This window comes from Oncorhynchus nerka, linkage group LG21 (genome assembly GCF_034236695.1).
Source record: "Oncorhynchus nerka isolate Pitt River linkage group LG21, Oner_Uvic_2.0, whole genome shotgun sequence".
Lineage (NCBI taxonomy): Eukaryota > Metazoa > Chordata > Actinopteri > Salmoniformes > Salmonidae > Oncorhynchus > Oncorhynchus nerka.
Window position 1 is genome coordinate 13615278 of NC_088416.1, and position 21224 is coordinate 13636501.

Here is a 21224-nt window from a genome sequence, read left to right on the forward strand (position 1 = left end):
AGCTAACATTCTTTGATATATGGTTAGATGGTGTTATGTATTTCCAAAACTGTGGTTTACTTTAATCACTCAAGTCATGACTGAAAACGATTGGTTTAATATGAAGTTACACATTTGAAGTTATTTCTGCTGTAGTTTAGATCATAGGGAATAGGCTGGTCCTCCATATTACTTCTGTTACTGTAATTGAGTTATTCCAATATGTTTTCATTAATTTAATTCCCTTAATCTATTTTGAGAATTTGTAAGATTCTTGTTTGCATAAAATAGACAGAGACCGGTCTTATCAATAATAGGTAACAGAATTTCTTCTCGGAACGCACTGACACGTTACCACGAGGAACAGTTTATATACAATAACATGACGTAATTTTATTGCTTAATGAATCCCGACCTAGAATTAAGTGAGTTTAAAAGTTCATTCCAACTCACTAACACACTCACAGGTCACACAACATAACTGAATTAACTCTTGACGCCTCACCATTATCGATCACCACTTAGCTGACAGCTCTAATTAAAAGAAAACCTAGGAATGCACTCACTGCCTTATCTAAAACACCCCAGAGCTAAGTTTCGTCGGTTCAACCATAGGTTAACGACCCTATCTGCTTACTTTATCCACAACCCATTCCTCCCCTGCCTAGTTGAAATGGTGTTCATTAACTTCATTAATAATCCCTTCTTATGAACTCATATACAGATATAATAAAACAGAGTATACGTTTACTTAGTTGCAGTTCTATTTAAAATTAGAATATTGTTGTGTCATTTATTCATAATATTCCTAACAACTTCACACCTGACTTTGGCATTCTTCTGAAATCTGATTGGTTTAATGTAATAACTCCAAAAATAGAACAGTGAGGTGTAACTTTGAATTGTTGATATTTTATAAATAATATAAAACATACACATACAAACGACGACATCATACAAACATTAACTACATCACTCCTGACCAGACCCACTAGAACACACCTCCATCTCCATTAACTACATCACACCTGCCCAGACCCACTAGAACACACCCCCATCTCCATTAACTCCATCACACCTGCCCAGACCCACTAGAACACACCTCCATCTCCATTAACTACATCACACCTGCCCAGACCCACTAGAACACAGCCCCATCTCCATTAACTCCATCACACCTGCCCAGACCCACTAGAACACACCTCCATCTCCATTAACTACATCACACCTGCCCAGACCCACTAGAACACAGCCCCATCTCCATTAACTCCATCACACCTGCCCAGACCCACTAGAACACACCCCCATCTCCATTAACTACATCACACCTGCCCAGACCCACGAGAACACAACCCCAGCGCCCGCATGAGCACCATTTTATTTCTCTCTGTCACTTTCAACTTTTAGATAATAAAGCATTTGACCTTTCTATTGAATTAACAACAGAGGATTGGTTGATTTCCAGGTTTTAATTAAGTATAATTTTGAAGATGATTGATGAGAAAAGTATTGTCCAACTCTGGGGTATCTCACTGCACCCTCAAATGCCATGTCTTGAAATATGCAGACAGACAGATTAAAAGTAATTTTACATTGTATAATTGTACTTCTGACAGCCAACTTTCTAACTCCGCCCATAACTTTATGACATCATAACATTCCCAAAAGGATTATTGAGTCATTGTTAGTTTTACACTGAAGACATGACTCTGCCGTTGTGCTGTAGAATATGGTCTCTTGTATAATAAGGGACTATCATTTGTCCCAACATCACAGGCCACAGACTTTGATAAGGAATTCCAACAGTGTTTCTGCAATTTTTTTAATGGGGTTTCTCCATGTTCACCTGCCAATGTAAATCCATTAAATGAGACAAGTTACCAGACAGGAGATCTTGCTAATGCTCTTCCCATTGATAACCTGAATGACAATTAACTTGTGGTCGTGATGACGGCCTATTCGATGACGTCGTCCATCGGGATCCCCCAAAAAGGAAGACGCTCGTGATTGATCACTGGAGTCAGATGTGAAGGAGGAGGTTGATAATCAGGAGTCAGATGTGAAGGAGGAGGTTGATCATCAGGAGTCAGACGAGAAGGAGGAGGTTGATCATCAGGAGTCAGATGAGAAGGAGGAGGTTGATCATCAGGAGTCAGATGAGAAGGAGGAGGTTGATCATCAGGAGTCAGATGTGAAGGAGGAGGTTGATCATCAGGAGTCTGATGAGAAGGAGGAGCTTGATAATCAGAAGTCAGATGTGAAGGAGGAGGTTGAACATCAGGAGTCAGATGGGAAGGAGGAGGTTGATCATCAGGAGTCAGATGTGAAGGAGGAGGTTGATCATCAGGAGTCATATGTGAAGGAGGAGGTTGATCATCAGTGAACCTCTAGCTTGGTCATATATTTTGATACTTTGAATGTTGATATTGTGAACCTATGTTATATATTTGTACCTCCTGTTTCATGAAGTGATGTCACTGAGTACTGCCCCTATATATACAGTGCATTCGGGAAAGTATTCAGACCCTTTCACTTTTTCCACATTTTGTCATGTTACAGCCTTATTCTGACATGGATTAAATATATTTTCTTCCCCCTCATCAATGTACACACAATACCCCATAATGACATCCCAATACCCCATCACAATACCCCATAATGACAAAGCAAAAACTGGTTTTCATATATTAAAATATTTGATTTTCTTTCAAAAACAAGGACATTTCTAAGTGACTCCAAACTTTTGGACGGTAGAATACATCTACATGATGTATTGTTACACCATGTAGGAGCAGTATAGACCTAGTCTGTTCGTTATATACATCTACATGATGTATTGTTACACCATGTAAGAGCAGTATAGACCTAGTCTGTTCATTATAAACATCTACATGATGTATTGTTACTCCATGTTGGAGCAGAATAGACCTACAGTAGCTGGCTACTTACTAAATCTAAATAAGACTTAATTAAACTGCCTTAAATGTACTGTAGTAAACATTAGTTTTATTTGCACTAATCAATCAACACATTCCTGTCTTTGTATGTCTCAGTACAATGGTATTATTTAATTAAATCCATTTGAAATAATCTTTGTCTGAAAATAAAATATGATCCTCAACTGCGTTTCCCCTCCAGTCAGCAGACGGCGGATGTGCGTCTTCCAGGCGACGCTGCCAGCGTGACGTATAATCTAGTGGACGGTTCTTCAGAAACAGCTCGTCACCTCGGTAGCTTGCTAGCCAACATAGCCGATAGATTCAAGCTCTTAATACGCTTTCGGTCTATATTAGCTACTGTATTTTAGACACACTTCTGTCGTATCTACTTGTTAACCTATTTAATTTAATATTACGTTATTTTGTATTAGTCAGCTATAGTAGTTGGCTGGTTAAGTTTGCACTAGCCTAGTCGCTAATGATAGCTAGCTAGCTAGCTAGCTAACATCCCCGAACATGAGCTCACTAAACTACCCCCCTGCTGTTAAAGAAGAGATCTGCTGGACGGAGAAAGAAGCTCTGGGGTTGAACATTGTCGTGAAAGAGGAGAAGGAAGAAGAGGATGTTACTGTGAAACAAGAAGTAGAGGGTGAGGCTGTTACAGTGAAAGAAGAAGAGAAAGACGTTTCAGTGAAAGAAGAGGAAGACTCGTTCAGAGTGAAAGAGGAGGTAGATGTTGCAGTAAAAGACGAGGAAGATGTAGTTTTTGGAGTGGAGGATGACGTGAAAGAAGATGAAGATGTTTTTGGAATGAAGGATGATGAGGGGGAGATTACTGTCACATTAGAGGAGGACGAAGAAGATCAGACTGGAGATCTGATTAACACCAGTAAGTACAGTGAGTACTATCTTATAAAAGGGTGGGTATAATTTGAGGTACGTTCCAACAGGAATCCGTTCCAAAAACTTCGTAAATATCAAGGTTGCCAACAAACAACGCATACAGAGTCGTATAACAGTAGAATGAGATACCGGGTAGGGCGTGAGCTATGTAATTACGTTTTTCACTATCCACGTTTATTCGGAAAAATTTATCTTCATTCTGGTAGCATCTACCATTTCTCGTTCGTTGGTTTAGTAATTATTTCCGGTGTTCCTGCATTTGCGGGTGAACTCTGTTGCGCCTCAATTAGGGAATCGCTGTGGTTGAAATGTAACTAATGACCGCAAGCCCCAGTATTTTATTTGCTAGGTGGCTTGTACACAATTTTTACCGATTTAACTGTATATACCTACTCGTACTACAGAAACATGCATTGCATTTTGCCAAGTTCTCTCTGTTAATCCTGATTCCCAAATATAGCAGGTAACGTGTGTCTATGTCGATGTTGAGTTCAGTTAAATAATATTAAATAAATTAGAAAATGTAAAATATATACTTTTACCTATTTCAGGTAACCCCAAGATGTTTGATTCACTACAGCTGCTTTTGAATAACATTCCAGTCGTTTTTGCTTTACATTCCGACTTTTGAACGTCTGTTTATTGGACATATATTAGTGTCTAATAAAAAAGAGCAACTTATGTAAAGCATCCTATCTGTTTTAAGGTTATAGTGTGTGTATATATGTATATATGTATATGTGTGTGTGTGTAGTGTAGGTCCTCTTGATGTCCACTAGGTGTCAGCACAGCTTCAATCATGTCACACCAGGTTCACAACATGTTTTCATGTATAACAAATCAAGTTGAATACTACATGTGTAGACCTTACAGTGAAATGCTGAAATGAAGCCCTTAACCAACAATTTAGCTGTAAGAAAAATGTTTAGTAAAAAATAAGAAATAAAAGTAACACATAATTAAAGATCAGCAGTAAAATAAAAACAGGGAGCCTAAAAACATGGGGTACCGGTACAGAGTCAATGTGTGGGGGCACCTGTTAGTCGAGGTAATTGAGGTGTTCCTTTCAAGTCCAGTGGTGTAAATTACTTAACACAAATGTATTTAAACTACTCCACTACATTCCGTTTATATCTGTTTTTTAGAATCTGTACTTTTACTCTTTCTGTTTCTTTACAACATTAAATTTAACTTCACCACATTTCTAAAGAAAATAGTATATTTTTTACTCCATACAGTTTCCCTGGCACCCAAAAGTACTTTTTGCATTTTGAATGCTAAGCCGGACAGGAAAATGGTCCAATTCACACACTTATCAAGAGAACATCCCTGGTCATCCTTACTGCCTCTGATCTAGCAGACTCACTGAATACATGCTTCGTGTGTAAATTATGTCCGAGTGTTCCCATGGCTATTTCATAAATAAAAATACAAGAGAATCTGGTTTGCTTAATATATGGAGGGTCAAATAATTTATACTTTTACCACTGATACTTAAGTGTCTTTTAGCAATGAAGTTTACTTAGTATTTTACTGGGTGACTTTCACTTTTACTTGAGACATTTTCTATTAACATATCTTTACTTTTACTAAAGTATGAGAATTGGGTACTTTTTCAACCACTGTTCAAGATGTTTTAGCACCCAATACCCAACATTTACTTGGTGGCTTGTAGTAGGAGTGCTGAACTAGGATCTGTTTGGCATTTGTGAGTAGAATGAATAACATTACTTTGACGGGGGGAAGGCTGATTCCAGTTAAGCATTCTTAGCCTGAGACATTTCATAAATGCGTACAGAGGAGAATTTTTCTACGATCAGCTTTGCTTAGATCATTCTGAATCAGTTGTCTCTGAAATAAGATTATATGGACAGGGGTGGGTTTGATCGTAGATCAGCACTCCTACTTAACACCAGTTGCTGTACCCTAACTTTTTATAATCCAATTTCCCTTGCTGTCTATGTCCTTCTGGAACCCCACCTCAACATGGTTCTGTCAAGGCAACAAAAGCAAGTTGGCATGCTCTTGAAAGGAATTTAACTCACAACCTCTCCTTTGGGAATTCACCACCATATCTACTACTACACCTATTTCTAAACTCTTAACATGTGGCATTCTTCAGGGGGACCAAGTCTAGGAACACCTTTAAATGGTCTACAAAGAATGGCCCCAGGTAAAAGTTGGCGTTTGCAGAGTATGGTTGTATTGTTACTCTACAGCAGAGTATGTTATCACATCTCTATTGAAATGGCATTGAAGTGACACAAGGTGTCACTTCATTCTTGCTATTTGATGGGAATGAGCCCATTTTCCCCAACATACTTCTTGTTTGCTCTTTCAGGCCCACAAAGGCAACAAGAAAGAAGTTGCTACATTAACTGTTTCTCTGGGATTTGAACTCTCAAACTCTGGTTTGGGGAGCAATCACCATAACCACTACTCTACCAGACAGACGGAGACTAAATGTTGAGCGGTACTTGAAAATGCACACATCATTTCAGAGGTCGGAGAATGGTGTGGGGGCTTGTACTTCTTGGATCCACCAACCGTTCCTCAATCTTCTTCTGATGACTACAAGCATAGATTATGAATCTTCAAAACCTACACTATAGGATGGATGTGTTTAGGAACGGGGGACAAAATTCGAAAGGGACATGTTTCCAATTACCAGCAAATAGACCCTAGAAATGTTATTCCATCATCTTAATATTGGAACTTTGTCCCTTCATTTGCCGACTACTGTCAATAAGCTATCATAACATGTGGGTTATTTCTTGGGGACACGGTATCGGAAACGCTTTTGAATGGTCTACAAAGCATGCCCCCAGGTCAAATTTGGCTTTTTGCAGACAAGGATAATATTGTTACTCCACAACAGTATGTTATCACAACTCTATTAAAAGGACATTCTATACAAGGTGTCACTTCAGTCCTTCTATTATATGGGAACTAGCCCCTACCCCCCTACACACCTCAAGTTAGCTCTTTCATGCCAACAAAAGGCAATGTCAAAAATGGCTCTCTAAAAAATGCTCTCAGATTTGAACTCTCAAAATCTGGTTTGGGGAGCAAACACCATAACCACTACTCTACCGGAGAGACATTCTTTTTTTCTTTTTCAAATGCAGAGACTCCTTTTTCATTTCCCCATGCTATTACCTAACTACCTTACTCTAACCTTATTCTAAAATCGATTACGTTAATATTTTCCCTCAATCTACACACAATACCCTATGATGACAAAGTGAATATCGGGTTTATACATTTGAGCAAATTAATTACAAATAAAAAACAGAAATACCTTATTTACATAATGATTCTTCCCCTTTGCAATGAGTCTCAAATTGAGCTCAGGTGCATCCTGTTTCCATTGATCATCCTAGAGCTGTTTCTACAACTTGATTGGAGTACAGCTATGGTAAAGTCAATTGACTTGACATGATTTGGAAAGGCACACACCTGTCTATATAAGGTCCCACAGTTGACAATGCATGCCAGAGCAAAAACCAAGCCAAATCAAGTAAATTTTATTTGTCACATGCGCCGAATACAACAGCTGTGGACCTTACCGTGAAGGTCTTAATTACAAGCCCTTAACCAACAATGCAGGTTAAGAAATATCGTTAAGATTTTCGTAAAAATGTTCCTAAGTAAACTAAAGTCAAAAAAATAAATTAAATCCATAAATAACACAAGACAATTACATAACAATAAAGAGGCTATATACATGGAGTACCGGTGCCGAGTCAATGTGCGGGGGTACAGGTTAGTTGAGGTCATTTGTAAAGTGACTTTGCATTTATAATTAACAGTGAGTAGCAGCAGTGTAAAAACACTGGGGGAGGGGGGGGGTGGGGGCTCTTTGACTATTGTTTGGCCCTTCCTGTGACAACGCTTAGTATATAGGTCCTTGATGTCAGGAAGCTTTGCCCCAGTAATGTACTGGGCCGTACGCACTACCCTCTGTAGTGCCAGATGCCCAGCAGTTGCCATACCAGGCGGTTATACAACCTCTCAGCATGCTCTCGATGGTGCAGCTGTAGAACTTTTGAGGATCTGGGGATGGTCAGTCTCCTGAGGGGGAAAGGTTTTGTCGTGCCCTCTTCACAACTGTGTTGGTGTGTTTCGACCATGATAGTTTGTTGGTGATGTGGACACCAAGGAACTTGGAACTCTCGACTCGCTCCACTTCAGCTCTGTCGATGTTAATGGGGGCCTGTTCGGCCCTCCTTTTCCTAAAGTCCACGATCAGCCTCTTTGTCTTGCTCACATTGAGGGAGAGGTTGTTGTCATCAGGCCAGGAAGTGCTTAGGCATTGTTCCAGGGCTCAGGTCCTCTGGGAGGGGAGAGGGAGGAAGAGGGAGAGAGAGAATTAGAGGGTGCATGAGACAGGAGAAATACTCCAGATAATACAGATTGACCCTAGCCCTCTGACACAAACTTTTGCAACATAAAATACTGGAGGCTGAGATACGAGGGGTAGGGAGACACTGTGGCCATGTCCTATGATTCCCCCGGGCAGGGCCTATAATGTAGTGGATCCTACCAGAAAACATTTAGTTACTTTTTGCATTTATTATGCTTTACGTCTTACATATACACAAGAACAACACATTTCTCAATTTTGGTGAAAGTTGGCCATTAGCTAACCACAACTTTCCTGTCAATGACATTCATGAACTATGACAACTATAACTTGACGATCTGACAGTGTGGGGTAGAGAAATTCCAACTAACGGGGGAAAAATTAACCAGGTTCTTTGTGTATATGCAGAACAGTATACAAATACACTATTAATACATCCAGTCTCTGGTTATTGGTGATACTTTCCATTCTGCCCTATTGTGACCTTTGACCCCTTGCAAAGGGCCTTAAATTTCCACATTCTGGATGACATCCTGCTGAACTTTCATTGTTTGATCTAGCGTGTGAGTTTTTTCTCCCCCTCTCACTTGTCCCACGTGGGCCGACCTACGGTGCAGTTAGATGGAAAGGTGCTACTTGATATAGGCATGACTTGTGATTTGGGATGAGGGGAAATGTCAATCAATGACAATTGAAATTGCTAATTTATTCTGCACATTGCTATATTTGTTCATGTAGACATTGAATATGTTTCATGTGTGGGTGATGCATTTCATTTGTAGTCTTTCTTAATTTGTCCTTTTGAAATATATTTAACATCATTTGGTGGGATGTCTGTAAGAAATCACTTATGATGATCAATATTTCAACTGAGATGTTTGATACAAATTACTGAGCAACTCCTTCCTCCCTCCTTGAAGTAATCATTGCTTAGACAGGAATGAGCAGGGCTCCACTACATGGCTTTAACCTGTCTAGTCATTTCTAATCAGTGATTACTTCTAGGGAGGACAAAAGGAGGGATATATGTAAAGATTGAGCGAGCCACTACTGTCAGCTACACAACCCAATCCTGTTATTTGCATATAATATACTTTTGACCTCTCACCTGTATATTGTCTGTAACCATTCCACATATATCTTGTACAGTGGAAACACTTGAGCCTCTGCCTCGTCCACATCAGCAATAACTCATTACTCCTACTCCAGGTAAATTCATTAGCATGAAGTTTGATACCCACATGACCCCACTCAACCCCAGGGGCCAAGTGTTAACATTCAATCTAGCCTGGGGCCTTACGTATCAAGTGTCTCAGAGTAGGAGTGATCAGTTTAGCAGTTTACAACAAAAATAAGATTATAGACACATCCTAGATCAGCAATTACTCTGAGATGATTTGTGGATGAAGTCCCAGGTCCGCCTCTGTCCATGTTATGTTGTTTATTTGGATCTTAACATGGCTATTGGGGGCCCTAACCAATATTTGGTTTGGGGGCTGCCCACCTCGCTGGCAAAATGTTGTAGTGCCCTCCACCCTCTTGACGGTGGAGAGAAATGTAAATAATTCAGCAATTTCAATTGTGGCCATTTTGCAGGGAAAGGTTTATAGCAATTTTGAATACATTTCATGCAATTAGACTCATTTTGCCATGGAGCAGAGAAAATGTGCAGTATTACAGTGAATTTGCTGCAATTCTATACATTTTGCCAAGATGTATGCAATGTTAACCATATCTGAGTGAGAGTGACTAACACAATCATTGGGGGCCTCCTGGAGGTCAGGGCCCTTGGGCACATGCCCCTGCGTGCCCAGTCGGTATCGGGCCATTATTACAAGAAGTTTAGATAACTGGCTAGACTAACTTACCAATCACCATTTTTGTAGCTGACATGGCTAATTGTGACTCAGTGACTGGCAATATTTGTTCTGATATTTACTGCTTACATTTTTAGGATTATGTGTTTTGTATTGTTAGGTATTACTGCATTGTTGGAGCTAGAAACCAACATTTTGCTGCCCGTACGATAACATATGTGTATGTGACAAACTTTTATTTGGTAACCAACTGCTGATTCACAACCAAATCTCTAAATGTCACCTTGTGTATTTTACTATTGTAGCACAACAGTAAGTGACCGCTGATAAAAAATTAATAATGATAATAATGGTCGGTGGCCCCCTGGCTACTGCTTATGTGGATTATGCCTGCAGCCCACTGTGGTTATGAGTCATAGCGCAATTCCATCCTCACTGGAAGTAATCATTGCTTAGACATGATTGGGTAAGTCATGTATTTAGAAATGATCATTGATTACAGGGGGGATATGGTTTTAAAAAAAACTATTGTAATTCACTTTCAGTCCATGTTCTTTACATTCAATGTCAAATTCTGTATACTGATTATTTCCATTAAAAAATAAGTAACTGATGTAGAATGTAACAGGTATCAATTTAATTCTGAATGGACTCCAATCTAGCTTGATTTTAGAATAAGGTTAGAATAAGGTTGTGTTAGAGGAATTTAATTCCTGTATGTGTTAATACCCAATTAAAATGAAACACTGTCAATTCATAAGAATTTGTAAGACTCTTATTTGTATAAAATGGACAGAGACCCGTCTTTAAAATCAACCAGCATCATTTATTCTCGAGAGTACTGCCCATGATACATTTTACCACAGGTTATAAACTGAAAAGGACGTCAGCGTTTCCTAACTGTTCCGTCTCTTCTTGACACTGGTACAAAGGCTGTATAGTTCTCAAGCCTTCCCACATCGTCTAGAGCCAAGGTCAGCCTGTGTAGATTAGCATTCTAGCCAGTCTGGCGATATAGTTCATTCATTTCTACCAAGGAACAGACAGTCATTGTTCCAATTCTTGATTATATTTACACACATTCTATTCAGTACTATGATTTTAAAAAATCATACATATACAGTAACATAATAGTATTCTGATTAGTCAGTCCTGATTGAAATGTATACATATTTAGTCATTATTGATAAAAATTCCCTTAACAGGTTGTTAGGTAATAGCATGGGGAAAAGAAAAAGGAGTCTGCATTTTAAAAATAAAAAAAGAGTCTGTCTCTCCGGTAGAGTAGTGGTTATGGTGTTTGCTCCCCAAACCAGAGTTTGAGAGTTCAAATCTGAGGAGAGCATTTTTAGAGAGCCATTTTTTATGTTGCCTTTTGTTTGCAATGAAAGAGCTAACTTGACGTGTGTAGGGGGGTAGGCGCTAGTTCCCATCAAATAGAAGGGCTGAATTGACACCTTGTATAGAATGTCCTTTTAATAGAGTTGTGATAACATACTATGTTGTGGAGTAACAATATTATCCTTGTCTGCAAAAAGCCAACTTTGACCTGGGGGCATGCTTTGTAGACCATTCAAAAGTGTTCCGATACCTTGTCCCCCCCAAAAAAAACACATGTTATGATAGCTTATAGACAGTAGTGTTTAAAGTAATGTTCTTCATTCTACTCACAATTGCTAAACAGATCCTAGTTCAGCACTCCTATTTCAAGCCACCAAGTGAATGTTGGGTATTGGGTGCTCATTGGTCTCATACTTGAGTAAAAGTAAAGATTTGTTAATAGAAAATGTCTCAAGTAAAAGTGAAAGTCACCCAGTAAAATACGAAGTAAACGTCATTGCTAAAAGATACTTAAGTATCAGTGGTAAAACTATAAATGATTTGACCTTCCATATATTAAGCAAACCAGACAGCACAATTCTCTTGTATTTCTATTTAAGAAATAGCCATGGGAACACTCAGACATAATTTACAAACGAAGCATGTGTTTAGTGAGTCCGCTAGATCAGAGGCAGTAGGGATGACCAGGGGCACAAACTCTGCAGTTGTTGATCTAGTGTGTGATTTTTAAAAGGGCATTCTACACTTGAATATGTTTTTGTACTGTATGAATTGTTCATGACGTCCTCCAGGGATGTTTCATATTTTCCTGTTGAAAAGTTATATATAAATACAGTAAAGTATAAACACACTAAAGGGAAACAAATAAATGTTTTGAGGAAAATAGTTTTTTTTTTAGACAACTGCAAACTAGAAGGAGTGAGTGATGTCATAGTAAGGCATTCAAGGAGTTTGCTTGATGGGAAGTCGTGATGTCATCCAATAGGCGACTGATCTTCATGTGAATATCCATTATTCTTTTTAAAGTCCTTCCTGATCTGTCAAGTTGGTTGTTGATCATTGCTAGGAAGCCATGTTCAAGTCTTGCCATAGATCTTCAAGGCAATTTAAGTCCTAACTGTTACTAGGCCACTCGGGAACATTCAATGTCATCTTGGTAAGCTCTTCCAGTGTAGATTTGGCCTTGTGGTTTAGGTTATTGTCCTGTTAGGACAGTTTTTTTTGTAGTCAGATCTCTGAAATGCACTCTACCTATGTAACATTTAGTGTCTCCTTTTGTTACGCTGGGAAACCCTTTTTCATGGGCACATAAATCCTAAAAAATTTCAGAGTTTGCTAAATCCAATGGTTCTCACCGAGAGTCACCTTAACTTTATTGACAACACCCCAATGGATACTGTCATTAATGTGGTTATTCAATAATTACACATAATTTTTAATACTGTAGCTGTTTAGTTAGTCACATGTTCAACTATCATCAGCTGATCCAGGAAATCATTTTCTGAATGCCAGTCAAATGACAAACATCACAACATGCAGCAACAATCAAAGTGCTTCTTCATTCATTACTCTGGTAAAGACAGTTATGTCGTGCTCCACATTGGATCCAACATCCCTAACAAATTGATGTTTATAGTTTGTTATTGTCTGCTTGATTTATAGTAGGGTCTCGTTAGTCTGTTTGGAGACAGAGATACTTATCTCATAATGTGTAGAGAACCTTTCCTTGATGGACAGGCTATTGTACAACACACAGAGCTATTTTCCTTTATTCAGGAAATTTAGAATGACAACACATTACAGAGTAGCCTAGTGGGATTATTCCCAAAATTATCTGGTTATGAAATGTCATGACAAAGAAATTTTAGTTTCCATGTTTCACCTGAACAATGAAGTTATGGGTCCTACAGTGGGTGTATGTTGTTGTTAGGTGAAGTTATGGGCCAATTTGTTAAACACTTAGTGTGCAAATCCTCATTGTCAGGCTGATGGCAAAGCTAGCCAAAGAGAATATTACTGGTTTAAGTAGTTTTTAAGTATAAAGCAGTTGATTTGCGACAATAACAGAAACATATTAAGCAGGTGTTTCAAGCGAGCCTTACAATTATAATCCAAAAGTAGTGTGAAATGCACTCATAAGCAACTTGTAAATGGAGGCTATTTTTGCTGTCAGCCTATGAGACAACTCTGAGGTTTCCCCCATGGTGGTGAATTAGTGAATAGACACAGAACTTAATGTGAGTTTCCTTGAGTAGCACTCTAATATTCAGAATACATTGTGAAAATCTCAAATATTCACTCAACATTTTTGCTCCAGGCAGGTATACTACATACAAAGCTAGCAGTTTCCTCATTAGCAGGGAGGAGTTTCTGCAACCAAATTGTGTGCGCATTGCCCTGATGCCGCAATTTTAGCAAACACAGAAAGGGGCCTATATTGGAGACCAAAGGTCGTCTGGCACACTGTTTAGGATTTCAACAACTTGAATAACTTATTTCTAGCGTACAATCATCGATGTTACTACTAATGTGAAAACAAGACGACATCTGACTATTGTTGCTATCTTGACTTTCAAATTTAACAGACGTCAATTGTTGTACAACTTCATGGGTAAGCTCTGGGCATCACCTTTTACCTCAAGTAAACAGTGGATTTCTACTGTTGTGGGCCTTTAAGCATCTGTCTGACGTTGTCGTTCACACAGGAGAGAGACAGGAGAATCGTGGATCCTCTGGGGAGCCTCAACATCATGATGCTGACAAGGCAGCGGAGAGTCTCTCCAGATCAGAACTCCTCAAGAAACACCAACATAAAACCACAGGGAAGAGAACTCACTGCTGCTCTGACTGTGGGAAAAGATTCAACTCTTCATCAAACCTTAAAATACATCAAAGAATTCACACAGGAGAGAAACCTTACGGCTGTGATCAATGTGGGAAAAGTTTTACTCTGCTACACACCCTGAAATCACACCAGAGATCACACACAGGAGAGAAACCCTATAGCTGTGATCAATGTGGGAAGAGTTTTACAACATCTAGCAATCTAACTATACACCAGAGAACACACACAGGAGAGAAACCCTATAGCTGTGATCAATGTGGGAAGAGTTTTACTTCATCTAGCTATCTAACTATACACCAGAGAACACACACTGGAGAGAAACCTTACGCCTGTGATCAATGTGGGAAGAGATTTATTCTGCTACAAACCCTGAAGTCACACCAGAGAATACATTCTGGAGAGAAACCTTTTGGCTGTTATCAATGTGGGACAAGTTTTTCACAGCTAAGCAGCCTGATAGTACACCAGCGTGGACACACAGGAGAGAAACCTTTTAGCTGTGATCAATGTGGGAAGGGTTTTACTACATCTAGCCGTCTAACTATACACCAGAGAACACACACTGGAGAGAAACCTTATTGCTGTGATCAATGTGGGAAGAGTTTTACTCAGCTAAGCAACCTGATAGTACACCAGCGGGGACACACAGGAGAGAAACCTTATAGCTGTGATCACTGTGGGAAGGGTTTTACTACATCTAGCTGTCTAACTATACACCAGAGAATACACACAGGAGAGAAACCGTATGGCTGTGATCACTGTGGGATGACTTTTATTGGGCTTCAAACCCTGAAATCACACCAGAGAACACACACTGGAGAGAAACCTTTTAGCTGTAATCAATGTGGGAAGAGTTTTACCACAGCTAGCTGTCTAACTAAACACCAGAGAACACACACTGGAGAGAAACCTTTTGGCTGTGATCAATGTGGGAAGAGTTTTTCTCACCCAAGCAGCCTGATAGTACACCAGAGAACACACACAGGAGAGAAATCTTATAGCTGTCATCAATGTGGGAAGAGTTTTTCCACATCTTGCTATCTAACTACTCACCAGAGAACACACACAGGAGAGAAATCTTATAGCTGTGATCAATGTGGGAAGAAATACTCTGATAAAAGGTCTCTGATTAAACATCAGAAAATACATACATGAAGAAGTTGTTTCATGATATCAATGTCGCAATGTAGAATGTTTTAACATTGTCGTAGCAATATTTGAATGAATGTAGAATGAACCCTGAACGTTTGTCCCCTGTTCAGTTGATATTAGCCTCAGTGGAAAAATCCAGACTCTGAATTGAAAGAGTACTATTTATGTGATTTAACAAAAGGTGACAATTGTGTTACACTTACCACGTTGGTGGCCCACTTGAATCAAAACGCAACACTTCAACATGTTTCGGTTTACAATATATCCCAAACTTTTTGCATATTGGTTATTGATTTCGACATGTTAAAACTGTGTTTTGACATTGCGCTATTCCAATTTAGCAAAATGTCATTGAAAAGACGTTGAAAATAGGACTATGTTTGGTTGTAGTTGAAAGTGAAAGTTGAAAAGATGTCTTTTCGGGTTGTTTTTTCAATGACTGGAAAACAACTTAATTTCAACATACTTGCAGCATAAACACATGGACACAGTATAATACATTGGTCTATAATCAATTTTCTTAAAAATCCTACATCACTCCAGTATTTCTTTACAACATTCAAACGCTACTTGTCTTTATTCCACTTACTGAAGAAGCATGTCTCAAATGATCCCATATTTCAAACATTCAGCCTGACAAAAGATACATGTTTTATTATTCCATGCCTCACCATTAAGTCAATTATTGCCAACACATATTAACAAAGGGATGTATATTTGATTTTGATATTTCATATTTACAATTCATGTAACATTCAGCAATAATTATTTATGCAACCAACTGACAATTTTTGGGTACAATTATATTGACATTGTTATCCTGCTTTTAGACTATCAAGGTTCATTCTCAGATGTGCCAACCCAAATGTACTACAGCATGACATTGGGGACTGGGCCCTGATCCAACAACAAGCCTATTGAGTGAACCCTGAAAAGAGAGAAGCTTCGCAATGAGGTGGAAAGTTACTACGGATATCGCAGGAGTTTCCTCTTGATACCAGACATGTCTTTGGTAAGGACAACTTGATTGTCCAAGGGGACGAGAGTTCTAGAAGCTAGTGAGTTTTAGAAGGACAAGTGTTATAGAAGCTCATGAGTTCTAGAAGCTCGTGAATTTTAGGATTCTAAAATAGGATTCTAGGAAAAGGAGAAAAATATATATGATTGTATATTAATATTTAGAAATACGTTGTTTTTAATTGTTGACAGCAAGTTGTTTTTTGTTGGTGTTGAGCAAACTTATCCAACAAAAATATAGGATATATTTGTTGTCTTACAGGGAAAGGTGTTACAGGCTTTGGTTTTTCCATTTATATTTTCAGGTTGGACCTTAGCTCGTAGGAAAGGGGGATACCTAGTCAGTTGAACAACTGAATATATTCAACTGAAATGTGTCTTCGGTGCACTGATTGGTGTCACCTCGTTAGTCAGTATGTGTTACACCTGTGCTGGCTTGTCCATCTCGTTAGTGGGAAGGTGTTTCACATGAGCTGGTCCAGGTTCTATTTAAGAGTGTCTGGCCCAGTGCTCCAATTGTCTTGATAGATGTGGAGAGTCAACACCTTTAGTTGCTCCACCTTTTTGGTCAAAGATGTTTTCATTTCAGGTTGAAGCTTCTTTCTGAAGAGAGCTTATTTTTTTTAAATGAATCAATACAAGCAAACAAGATCGGTTCCGGGGATTGGTATGGCAAATACCTTACGATTTGCCTGGACTGAAAAGGAGATGGAACCGTGGAGTAGAGAGACATTTGGAAGGACCATTTTGATGGGATGCCTCAGGATAGAGGTGAAGGAAGTGCTCTGCCTTCAAGGGAACCCGAATGAGAAGGCTTTCGATGTGACGTTTCACAAAGAAGAAAAACATGACGAAGTAATGAAGATGGCAAAGGAAGCGGAGAAAACGGGACCCCTGTGCCATTATGCGGTGACCAGCCTGGCGAAGAACAACTTCAGGGTGGTCACCGTAACCATGTACAATCCGCATGTGAAGGATGAAGAGGTGAGGGCCTTTCTGGGGAGATATATGGACAATGTCTCCTCAGCGAGGTACCTCAGGGACTCCCTGGGTTTCTGGAACGGAAAGAGAGGTTTCCAGGCGTTACTCAGGGAGTCCCCGAAGAGTGTGGATGGCTATTTCCATCCTCCGGCGATGTTCTCCCTGGGGGCTGACAGGGGAACCCTATACTATGCACGTCAGCCCCCGTTCTGCAGGCGTTGTATGGCCTACGGCCATACCCTGGCCTCGTGCAGTAACAAGAAATGTCGGTTTTGTGGGTCGGAAGAGCACGAGGCCAGGGAGTGTGACGAGCCCAAGGCTTGCCACGGGTGTGGCTCAAGAGCACACCTGTGGCGTGATTGCCCGGCTCGTCACAGGTCATACGCGTCTGCAGCTGGGGGAGCGGGGGATGGGGGAGGAAAGAGAGGACGCATGCGGATTGTACGGATGGCACAGGGGAAAGGACGGAGAAGGACGAAGAAGGGAAGAATGAAGAGGCGAAAAGAAAGAGGAGAGAAGATGGACCGAAGGAAAAAGAAGGAGAGAAGAAAAAGAAGGCGGAAGAACGGGAAGGAGCAGAGAAGAGGGAGAAGGGGACAGTGGTGCGAGAAGGAGTGGAAGAGGTGATGGGGACGGAGGGAGGTGTGGAGGTGGGAGGGGAGGGGGTGGGAGGGGGAGATGGGGGGGAAGGAGTGGGGGGACAGCCTGCCAGGCTTCCTCGAGGACGAGACAAGGGAATTGATGGGGGGTTAGCGGGGATGGGACGTTGTGTCTCCCCCGCTACCTCCTACACCAAAGAAGAAGGGGAAGAAGAGGGGAAGTTTGGCAGGTAGTGAGAGGGAGGGGGTGGAGGGGGAGGGGGGCTAAGAGAGTGGCGGGGGAGGGGAGGGTAATTTGTCCTCCTGTTTGCCTCAGCCCCTTGCATTTTAGTGGATGACTCCAGTGAGGGGTCGGTGGGCTGTTTGCTAGAAGGATCCCAACTCCTCTTTGAGGAGATGGGGTCCCCTACATGCAGCCCCGAGGCAAACAGGGAGGGGGATGGTGGGTGGGGAGGGAGGACCCAACACACTGCCTGGGTCATGGGTTGGGATGGAGGACGGGGGGCGTCAGGAGTGGAGAGGACGTCCCCGCCGGTGGAGATGGACCAGGGGAGCATTGGGTGAGTCTCCTGTTTTTTTCTTTGGTTTTTGGGGTTTTATTTGTTGTTAATAATTAAATGAATAGTTCTGTTTCTTTTTTTTTTAGTCTAAATGTTAGGGGATAAGGAATAATGTTAAAAGGAGGGCGGTTTTTTGTTATTTAGAGGGTGTGGGGTTTGATTTCTGTTTTTTACAGGAGGTTCACCTGAGGGATGGTGGGGATGTGTGTAGATTTAAGAGGGAGTGGGATAAGGGGGAATCTTTTTGGGGCATAGGAGGGGTGCACTCAACAGGAGTAGGGATTTTGTGTGGGCATAGAGAGGTTAAAATAGAGAACACTTTTGTAATAATGCAGGGTAGAGTTTTGGGGATAGATGTTAAGTTTAGAGAAGCTAGATATAGGTTAATTGGGGTGTATGGGCCACAGGTGGCGGCAGACAGGAGGGAGATGGTGGACTGTCTGGCGCCCCTGTGTGTTACAAACAGGCACTTGGTGATAGGAGGAGACTTTAATATAGATTTAGGGGTAGGCGGTGATAGCAGTGCAGGTGCCATCTCTGGGCTAATGGCTTGCCATGGTCTGGTTGATGGTGGCCTGCACACTACTCCGGCAATGGTCGGTCTACATGGCGCAACTCCAGGGGGGTTGCGCGGAGGCTCGACTACGTTTTTCTATCCAGGTCTTTGGGTCAGTTGTCTGGGCGGCTGTTGCCTGTCTTTTTCTCGGATCACGACGGGGTGTTCCTGCAGGTGGGGTCGCCAGTCTGCCTCTTCGGTAGGGGGTACTGGAAGTTAGATCGGGATATACTGGAGGAGCAGGCTTTCGTTGACGCATTTTTTTGTTTCTTTCGAAGGCTTGACGGCCTCCGGTCTATGTGCGAGGGGGTGTTAGAGTGGTGGGATTTAGTTAAGGTGAGGATAAGGGCTTTTATAATAGGATATTGTAGAAAGCAAAAAAGGGAGGAAAGGAGGGAGGTGGATCGTATCCAAAGGTTAATTGAACTCGAGCACGAGGCAGGCAACCTCGGCGGGTCAATTGACTGGGAAAGATTCGCAGCCCTAAAGGCGCAGCTCAGGGAGCTGCAGGAGCAGAAGGCTCGAGCTTTCCTGGAGCGTGCGCATAGTGGCTTTCTAGAACATAATGAGACTTGTTCCGCGATGTTCTTTAAGTCGGTTAGGGCCAGGCAGAGTAGGAAGGTAATGCATGGAGTTAGGGAAGAAAATGGTAGTATAGTAAGTAAACCAGAGGAAATGGTCAGGGTGACAACTGATCATTTCCAAGGTTTATTTAAGGAAAGGGAAATAGATGTAGAGCAGGGAAATGTGTTTTAGAACACTTGTCCCGGCGGTTGCCAGAGGACATTAGAGACGTGATGGAGGCCCAGATCTCACTAGAAGAGGTTGAGAGCGCTCTTAGGAGGATGGGAAAAGGGAAGGTGCCTGGGATGGATGGGCTGCCGGCTGAGTTTTACCTCAAGTTTTGGGGTATACTTGGACCAGTGGTTCTCGAAGTCTTGAAGGCCATCCTTGAGACGGGGGTCCCGGGGGATCAATGGCTGTTGGTGTGCTGTCACTTCTTTATAAGAAGGGGGAAGCAACTGACCTTGGCAACTGGCGGCCATTGACCATGCTGTGCGTAGATTACAAGATTCTTGCAAAGGTTTTAGCAGACCGGTTGCGCACAGCCCTTCCCTACGTCGTCCACGAGGATCAGACGTGCGGGGTAGAGGGCCGCTCTATAAGATGGAACCTACAGTTGATCAGGGATTCCATCGCTTGGGTCGAAGATAGAGGGCTGCCTTTAATGGTAGCAGCGCTAGATCAGGCGAAAGCTTTTGATCGCGTGAATAGATCTTTTCTATTCAGGGTGTTAGGTAGATTAGGATTTGGGGAGAAGTTTATAGGATGGATCCGTACTTTATATGTCGGAGCGGGGTGTCGAGTTAGTGTAAATAGTCACTTAGGTGACGTTTTTGACCTCTCGTCTGGGGTCAGGCAGGGATGCCCACTCTCGGCTCTCCTCTTCATACTGTACATGGAGCCTCTGGGGCTGCCATTAGGGCAGACACAGGGGTGGAAGGCTTGTTGATCCCTGGAAGTGGTGGGCTGCGTGTTAAGATGACGCAGTACGCCGACGACACTTCCTTGCTGTTGTGCAAGGACTCGTGCCTGACAAGGTCCCTTGCCATCTTTGGGGATTTTACCCGAGCGTCGGGAGCAGTTCTGAACCATGCAAAGTCTTCCGTCAAGTTTTTCGGAAGATGGCGCGGTAGAACGGATGTGCCTGGGGGGTTATCTCTCTGTGTAGGGGCCCAGAGGATTCTCGGGGTTCATTTTGAGACCTCCGGCTCAGCGACGCTAAACTGGAACATGCGTATCGCAGTGGTACAGAGGAAGCTAGCAATGTGGAAGGCTAGGTATTTGTCTTTTATGGGCAAAGTCCTGGTCCTAAAGGTGGATGTGTTGCCGTCTCTTTTGTATTTGGCATACATCTACCCATTGCCGGCTTGTCTGAGGAGGCCTCTAGTGAGGCTTGTGTTTCAGTTTATGTGGAGTGGCAGGTGCGAGTGGGTCGCCAGGGCACGCATGATCTGTCCCATCGGGGAGGGAGGTACCACATTTCCCCCTCAAGCTGGACTCAATTTTTGTTTCTTTCTTGTTAGCGGAGCTTGCTCAGCCAGTGATACACCCGTCCGGTTACCTCCTGCGGGTGTTCTTCTCGTACCAGGCGAGAAGCGTAATGGT

General features: G+C 41.6%; 1 protein-coding gene and 1 long non-coding RNA gene across 2 annotated transcripts; one reads left to right on the forward strand and one right to left on the reverse strand.

Moving 5' to 3' along the window:
• Window positions 1-1785: 1785 nt before the first annotated feature.
• LOC135563548 (uncharacterized) lies at window positions 1786-3200 on the reverse strand. Its single transcript, XR_010460371.1, has 2 exons — window positions 2433-3200; window positions 1786-2215 (listed from the first exon to the last, which is right to left on the reverse strand). It is a non-coding gene; the product is annotated as an uncharacterized LOC135563548 (long non-coding RNA).
• On the forward strand, window positions 3184-16919 carry LOC115115308 (zinc finger protein ZFP2-like). Its single transcript, XM_029643807.2, has 2 exons — window positions 3184-3816; window positions 14051-16919. Exons 1-2 carry the CDS (start codon window positions 3435-3437, stop codon window positions 15343-15345), a joined length of 1677 nt encoding a protein of 558 aa, XP_029499667.2. The 5' UTR covers window positions 3184-3434; the 3' UTR covers window positions 15346-16919.
• The last annotated feature ends 4305 nt before the right edge of the window (window positions 16920-21224 follow it).

Excerpts from the sequence above, each read along its gene's own strand:
- LOC115115308 (XM_029643807.2), top strand. The coding sequence starts at position 3,435 with ATGAGCTCACTAAACTACCCCCCTGCTGTTAAAGAAGAGATCTGCTGG. Across the intron at positions 3,817-14,050 it reads GATTAACACCAGTAAGTACA|GAGAGAGACAGGAGAATCGT; the intron begins GTGAGTACTATC and ends TCGTTCACACAG.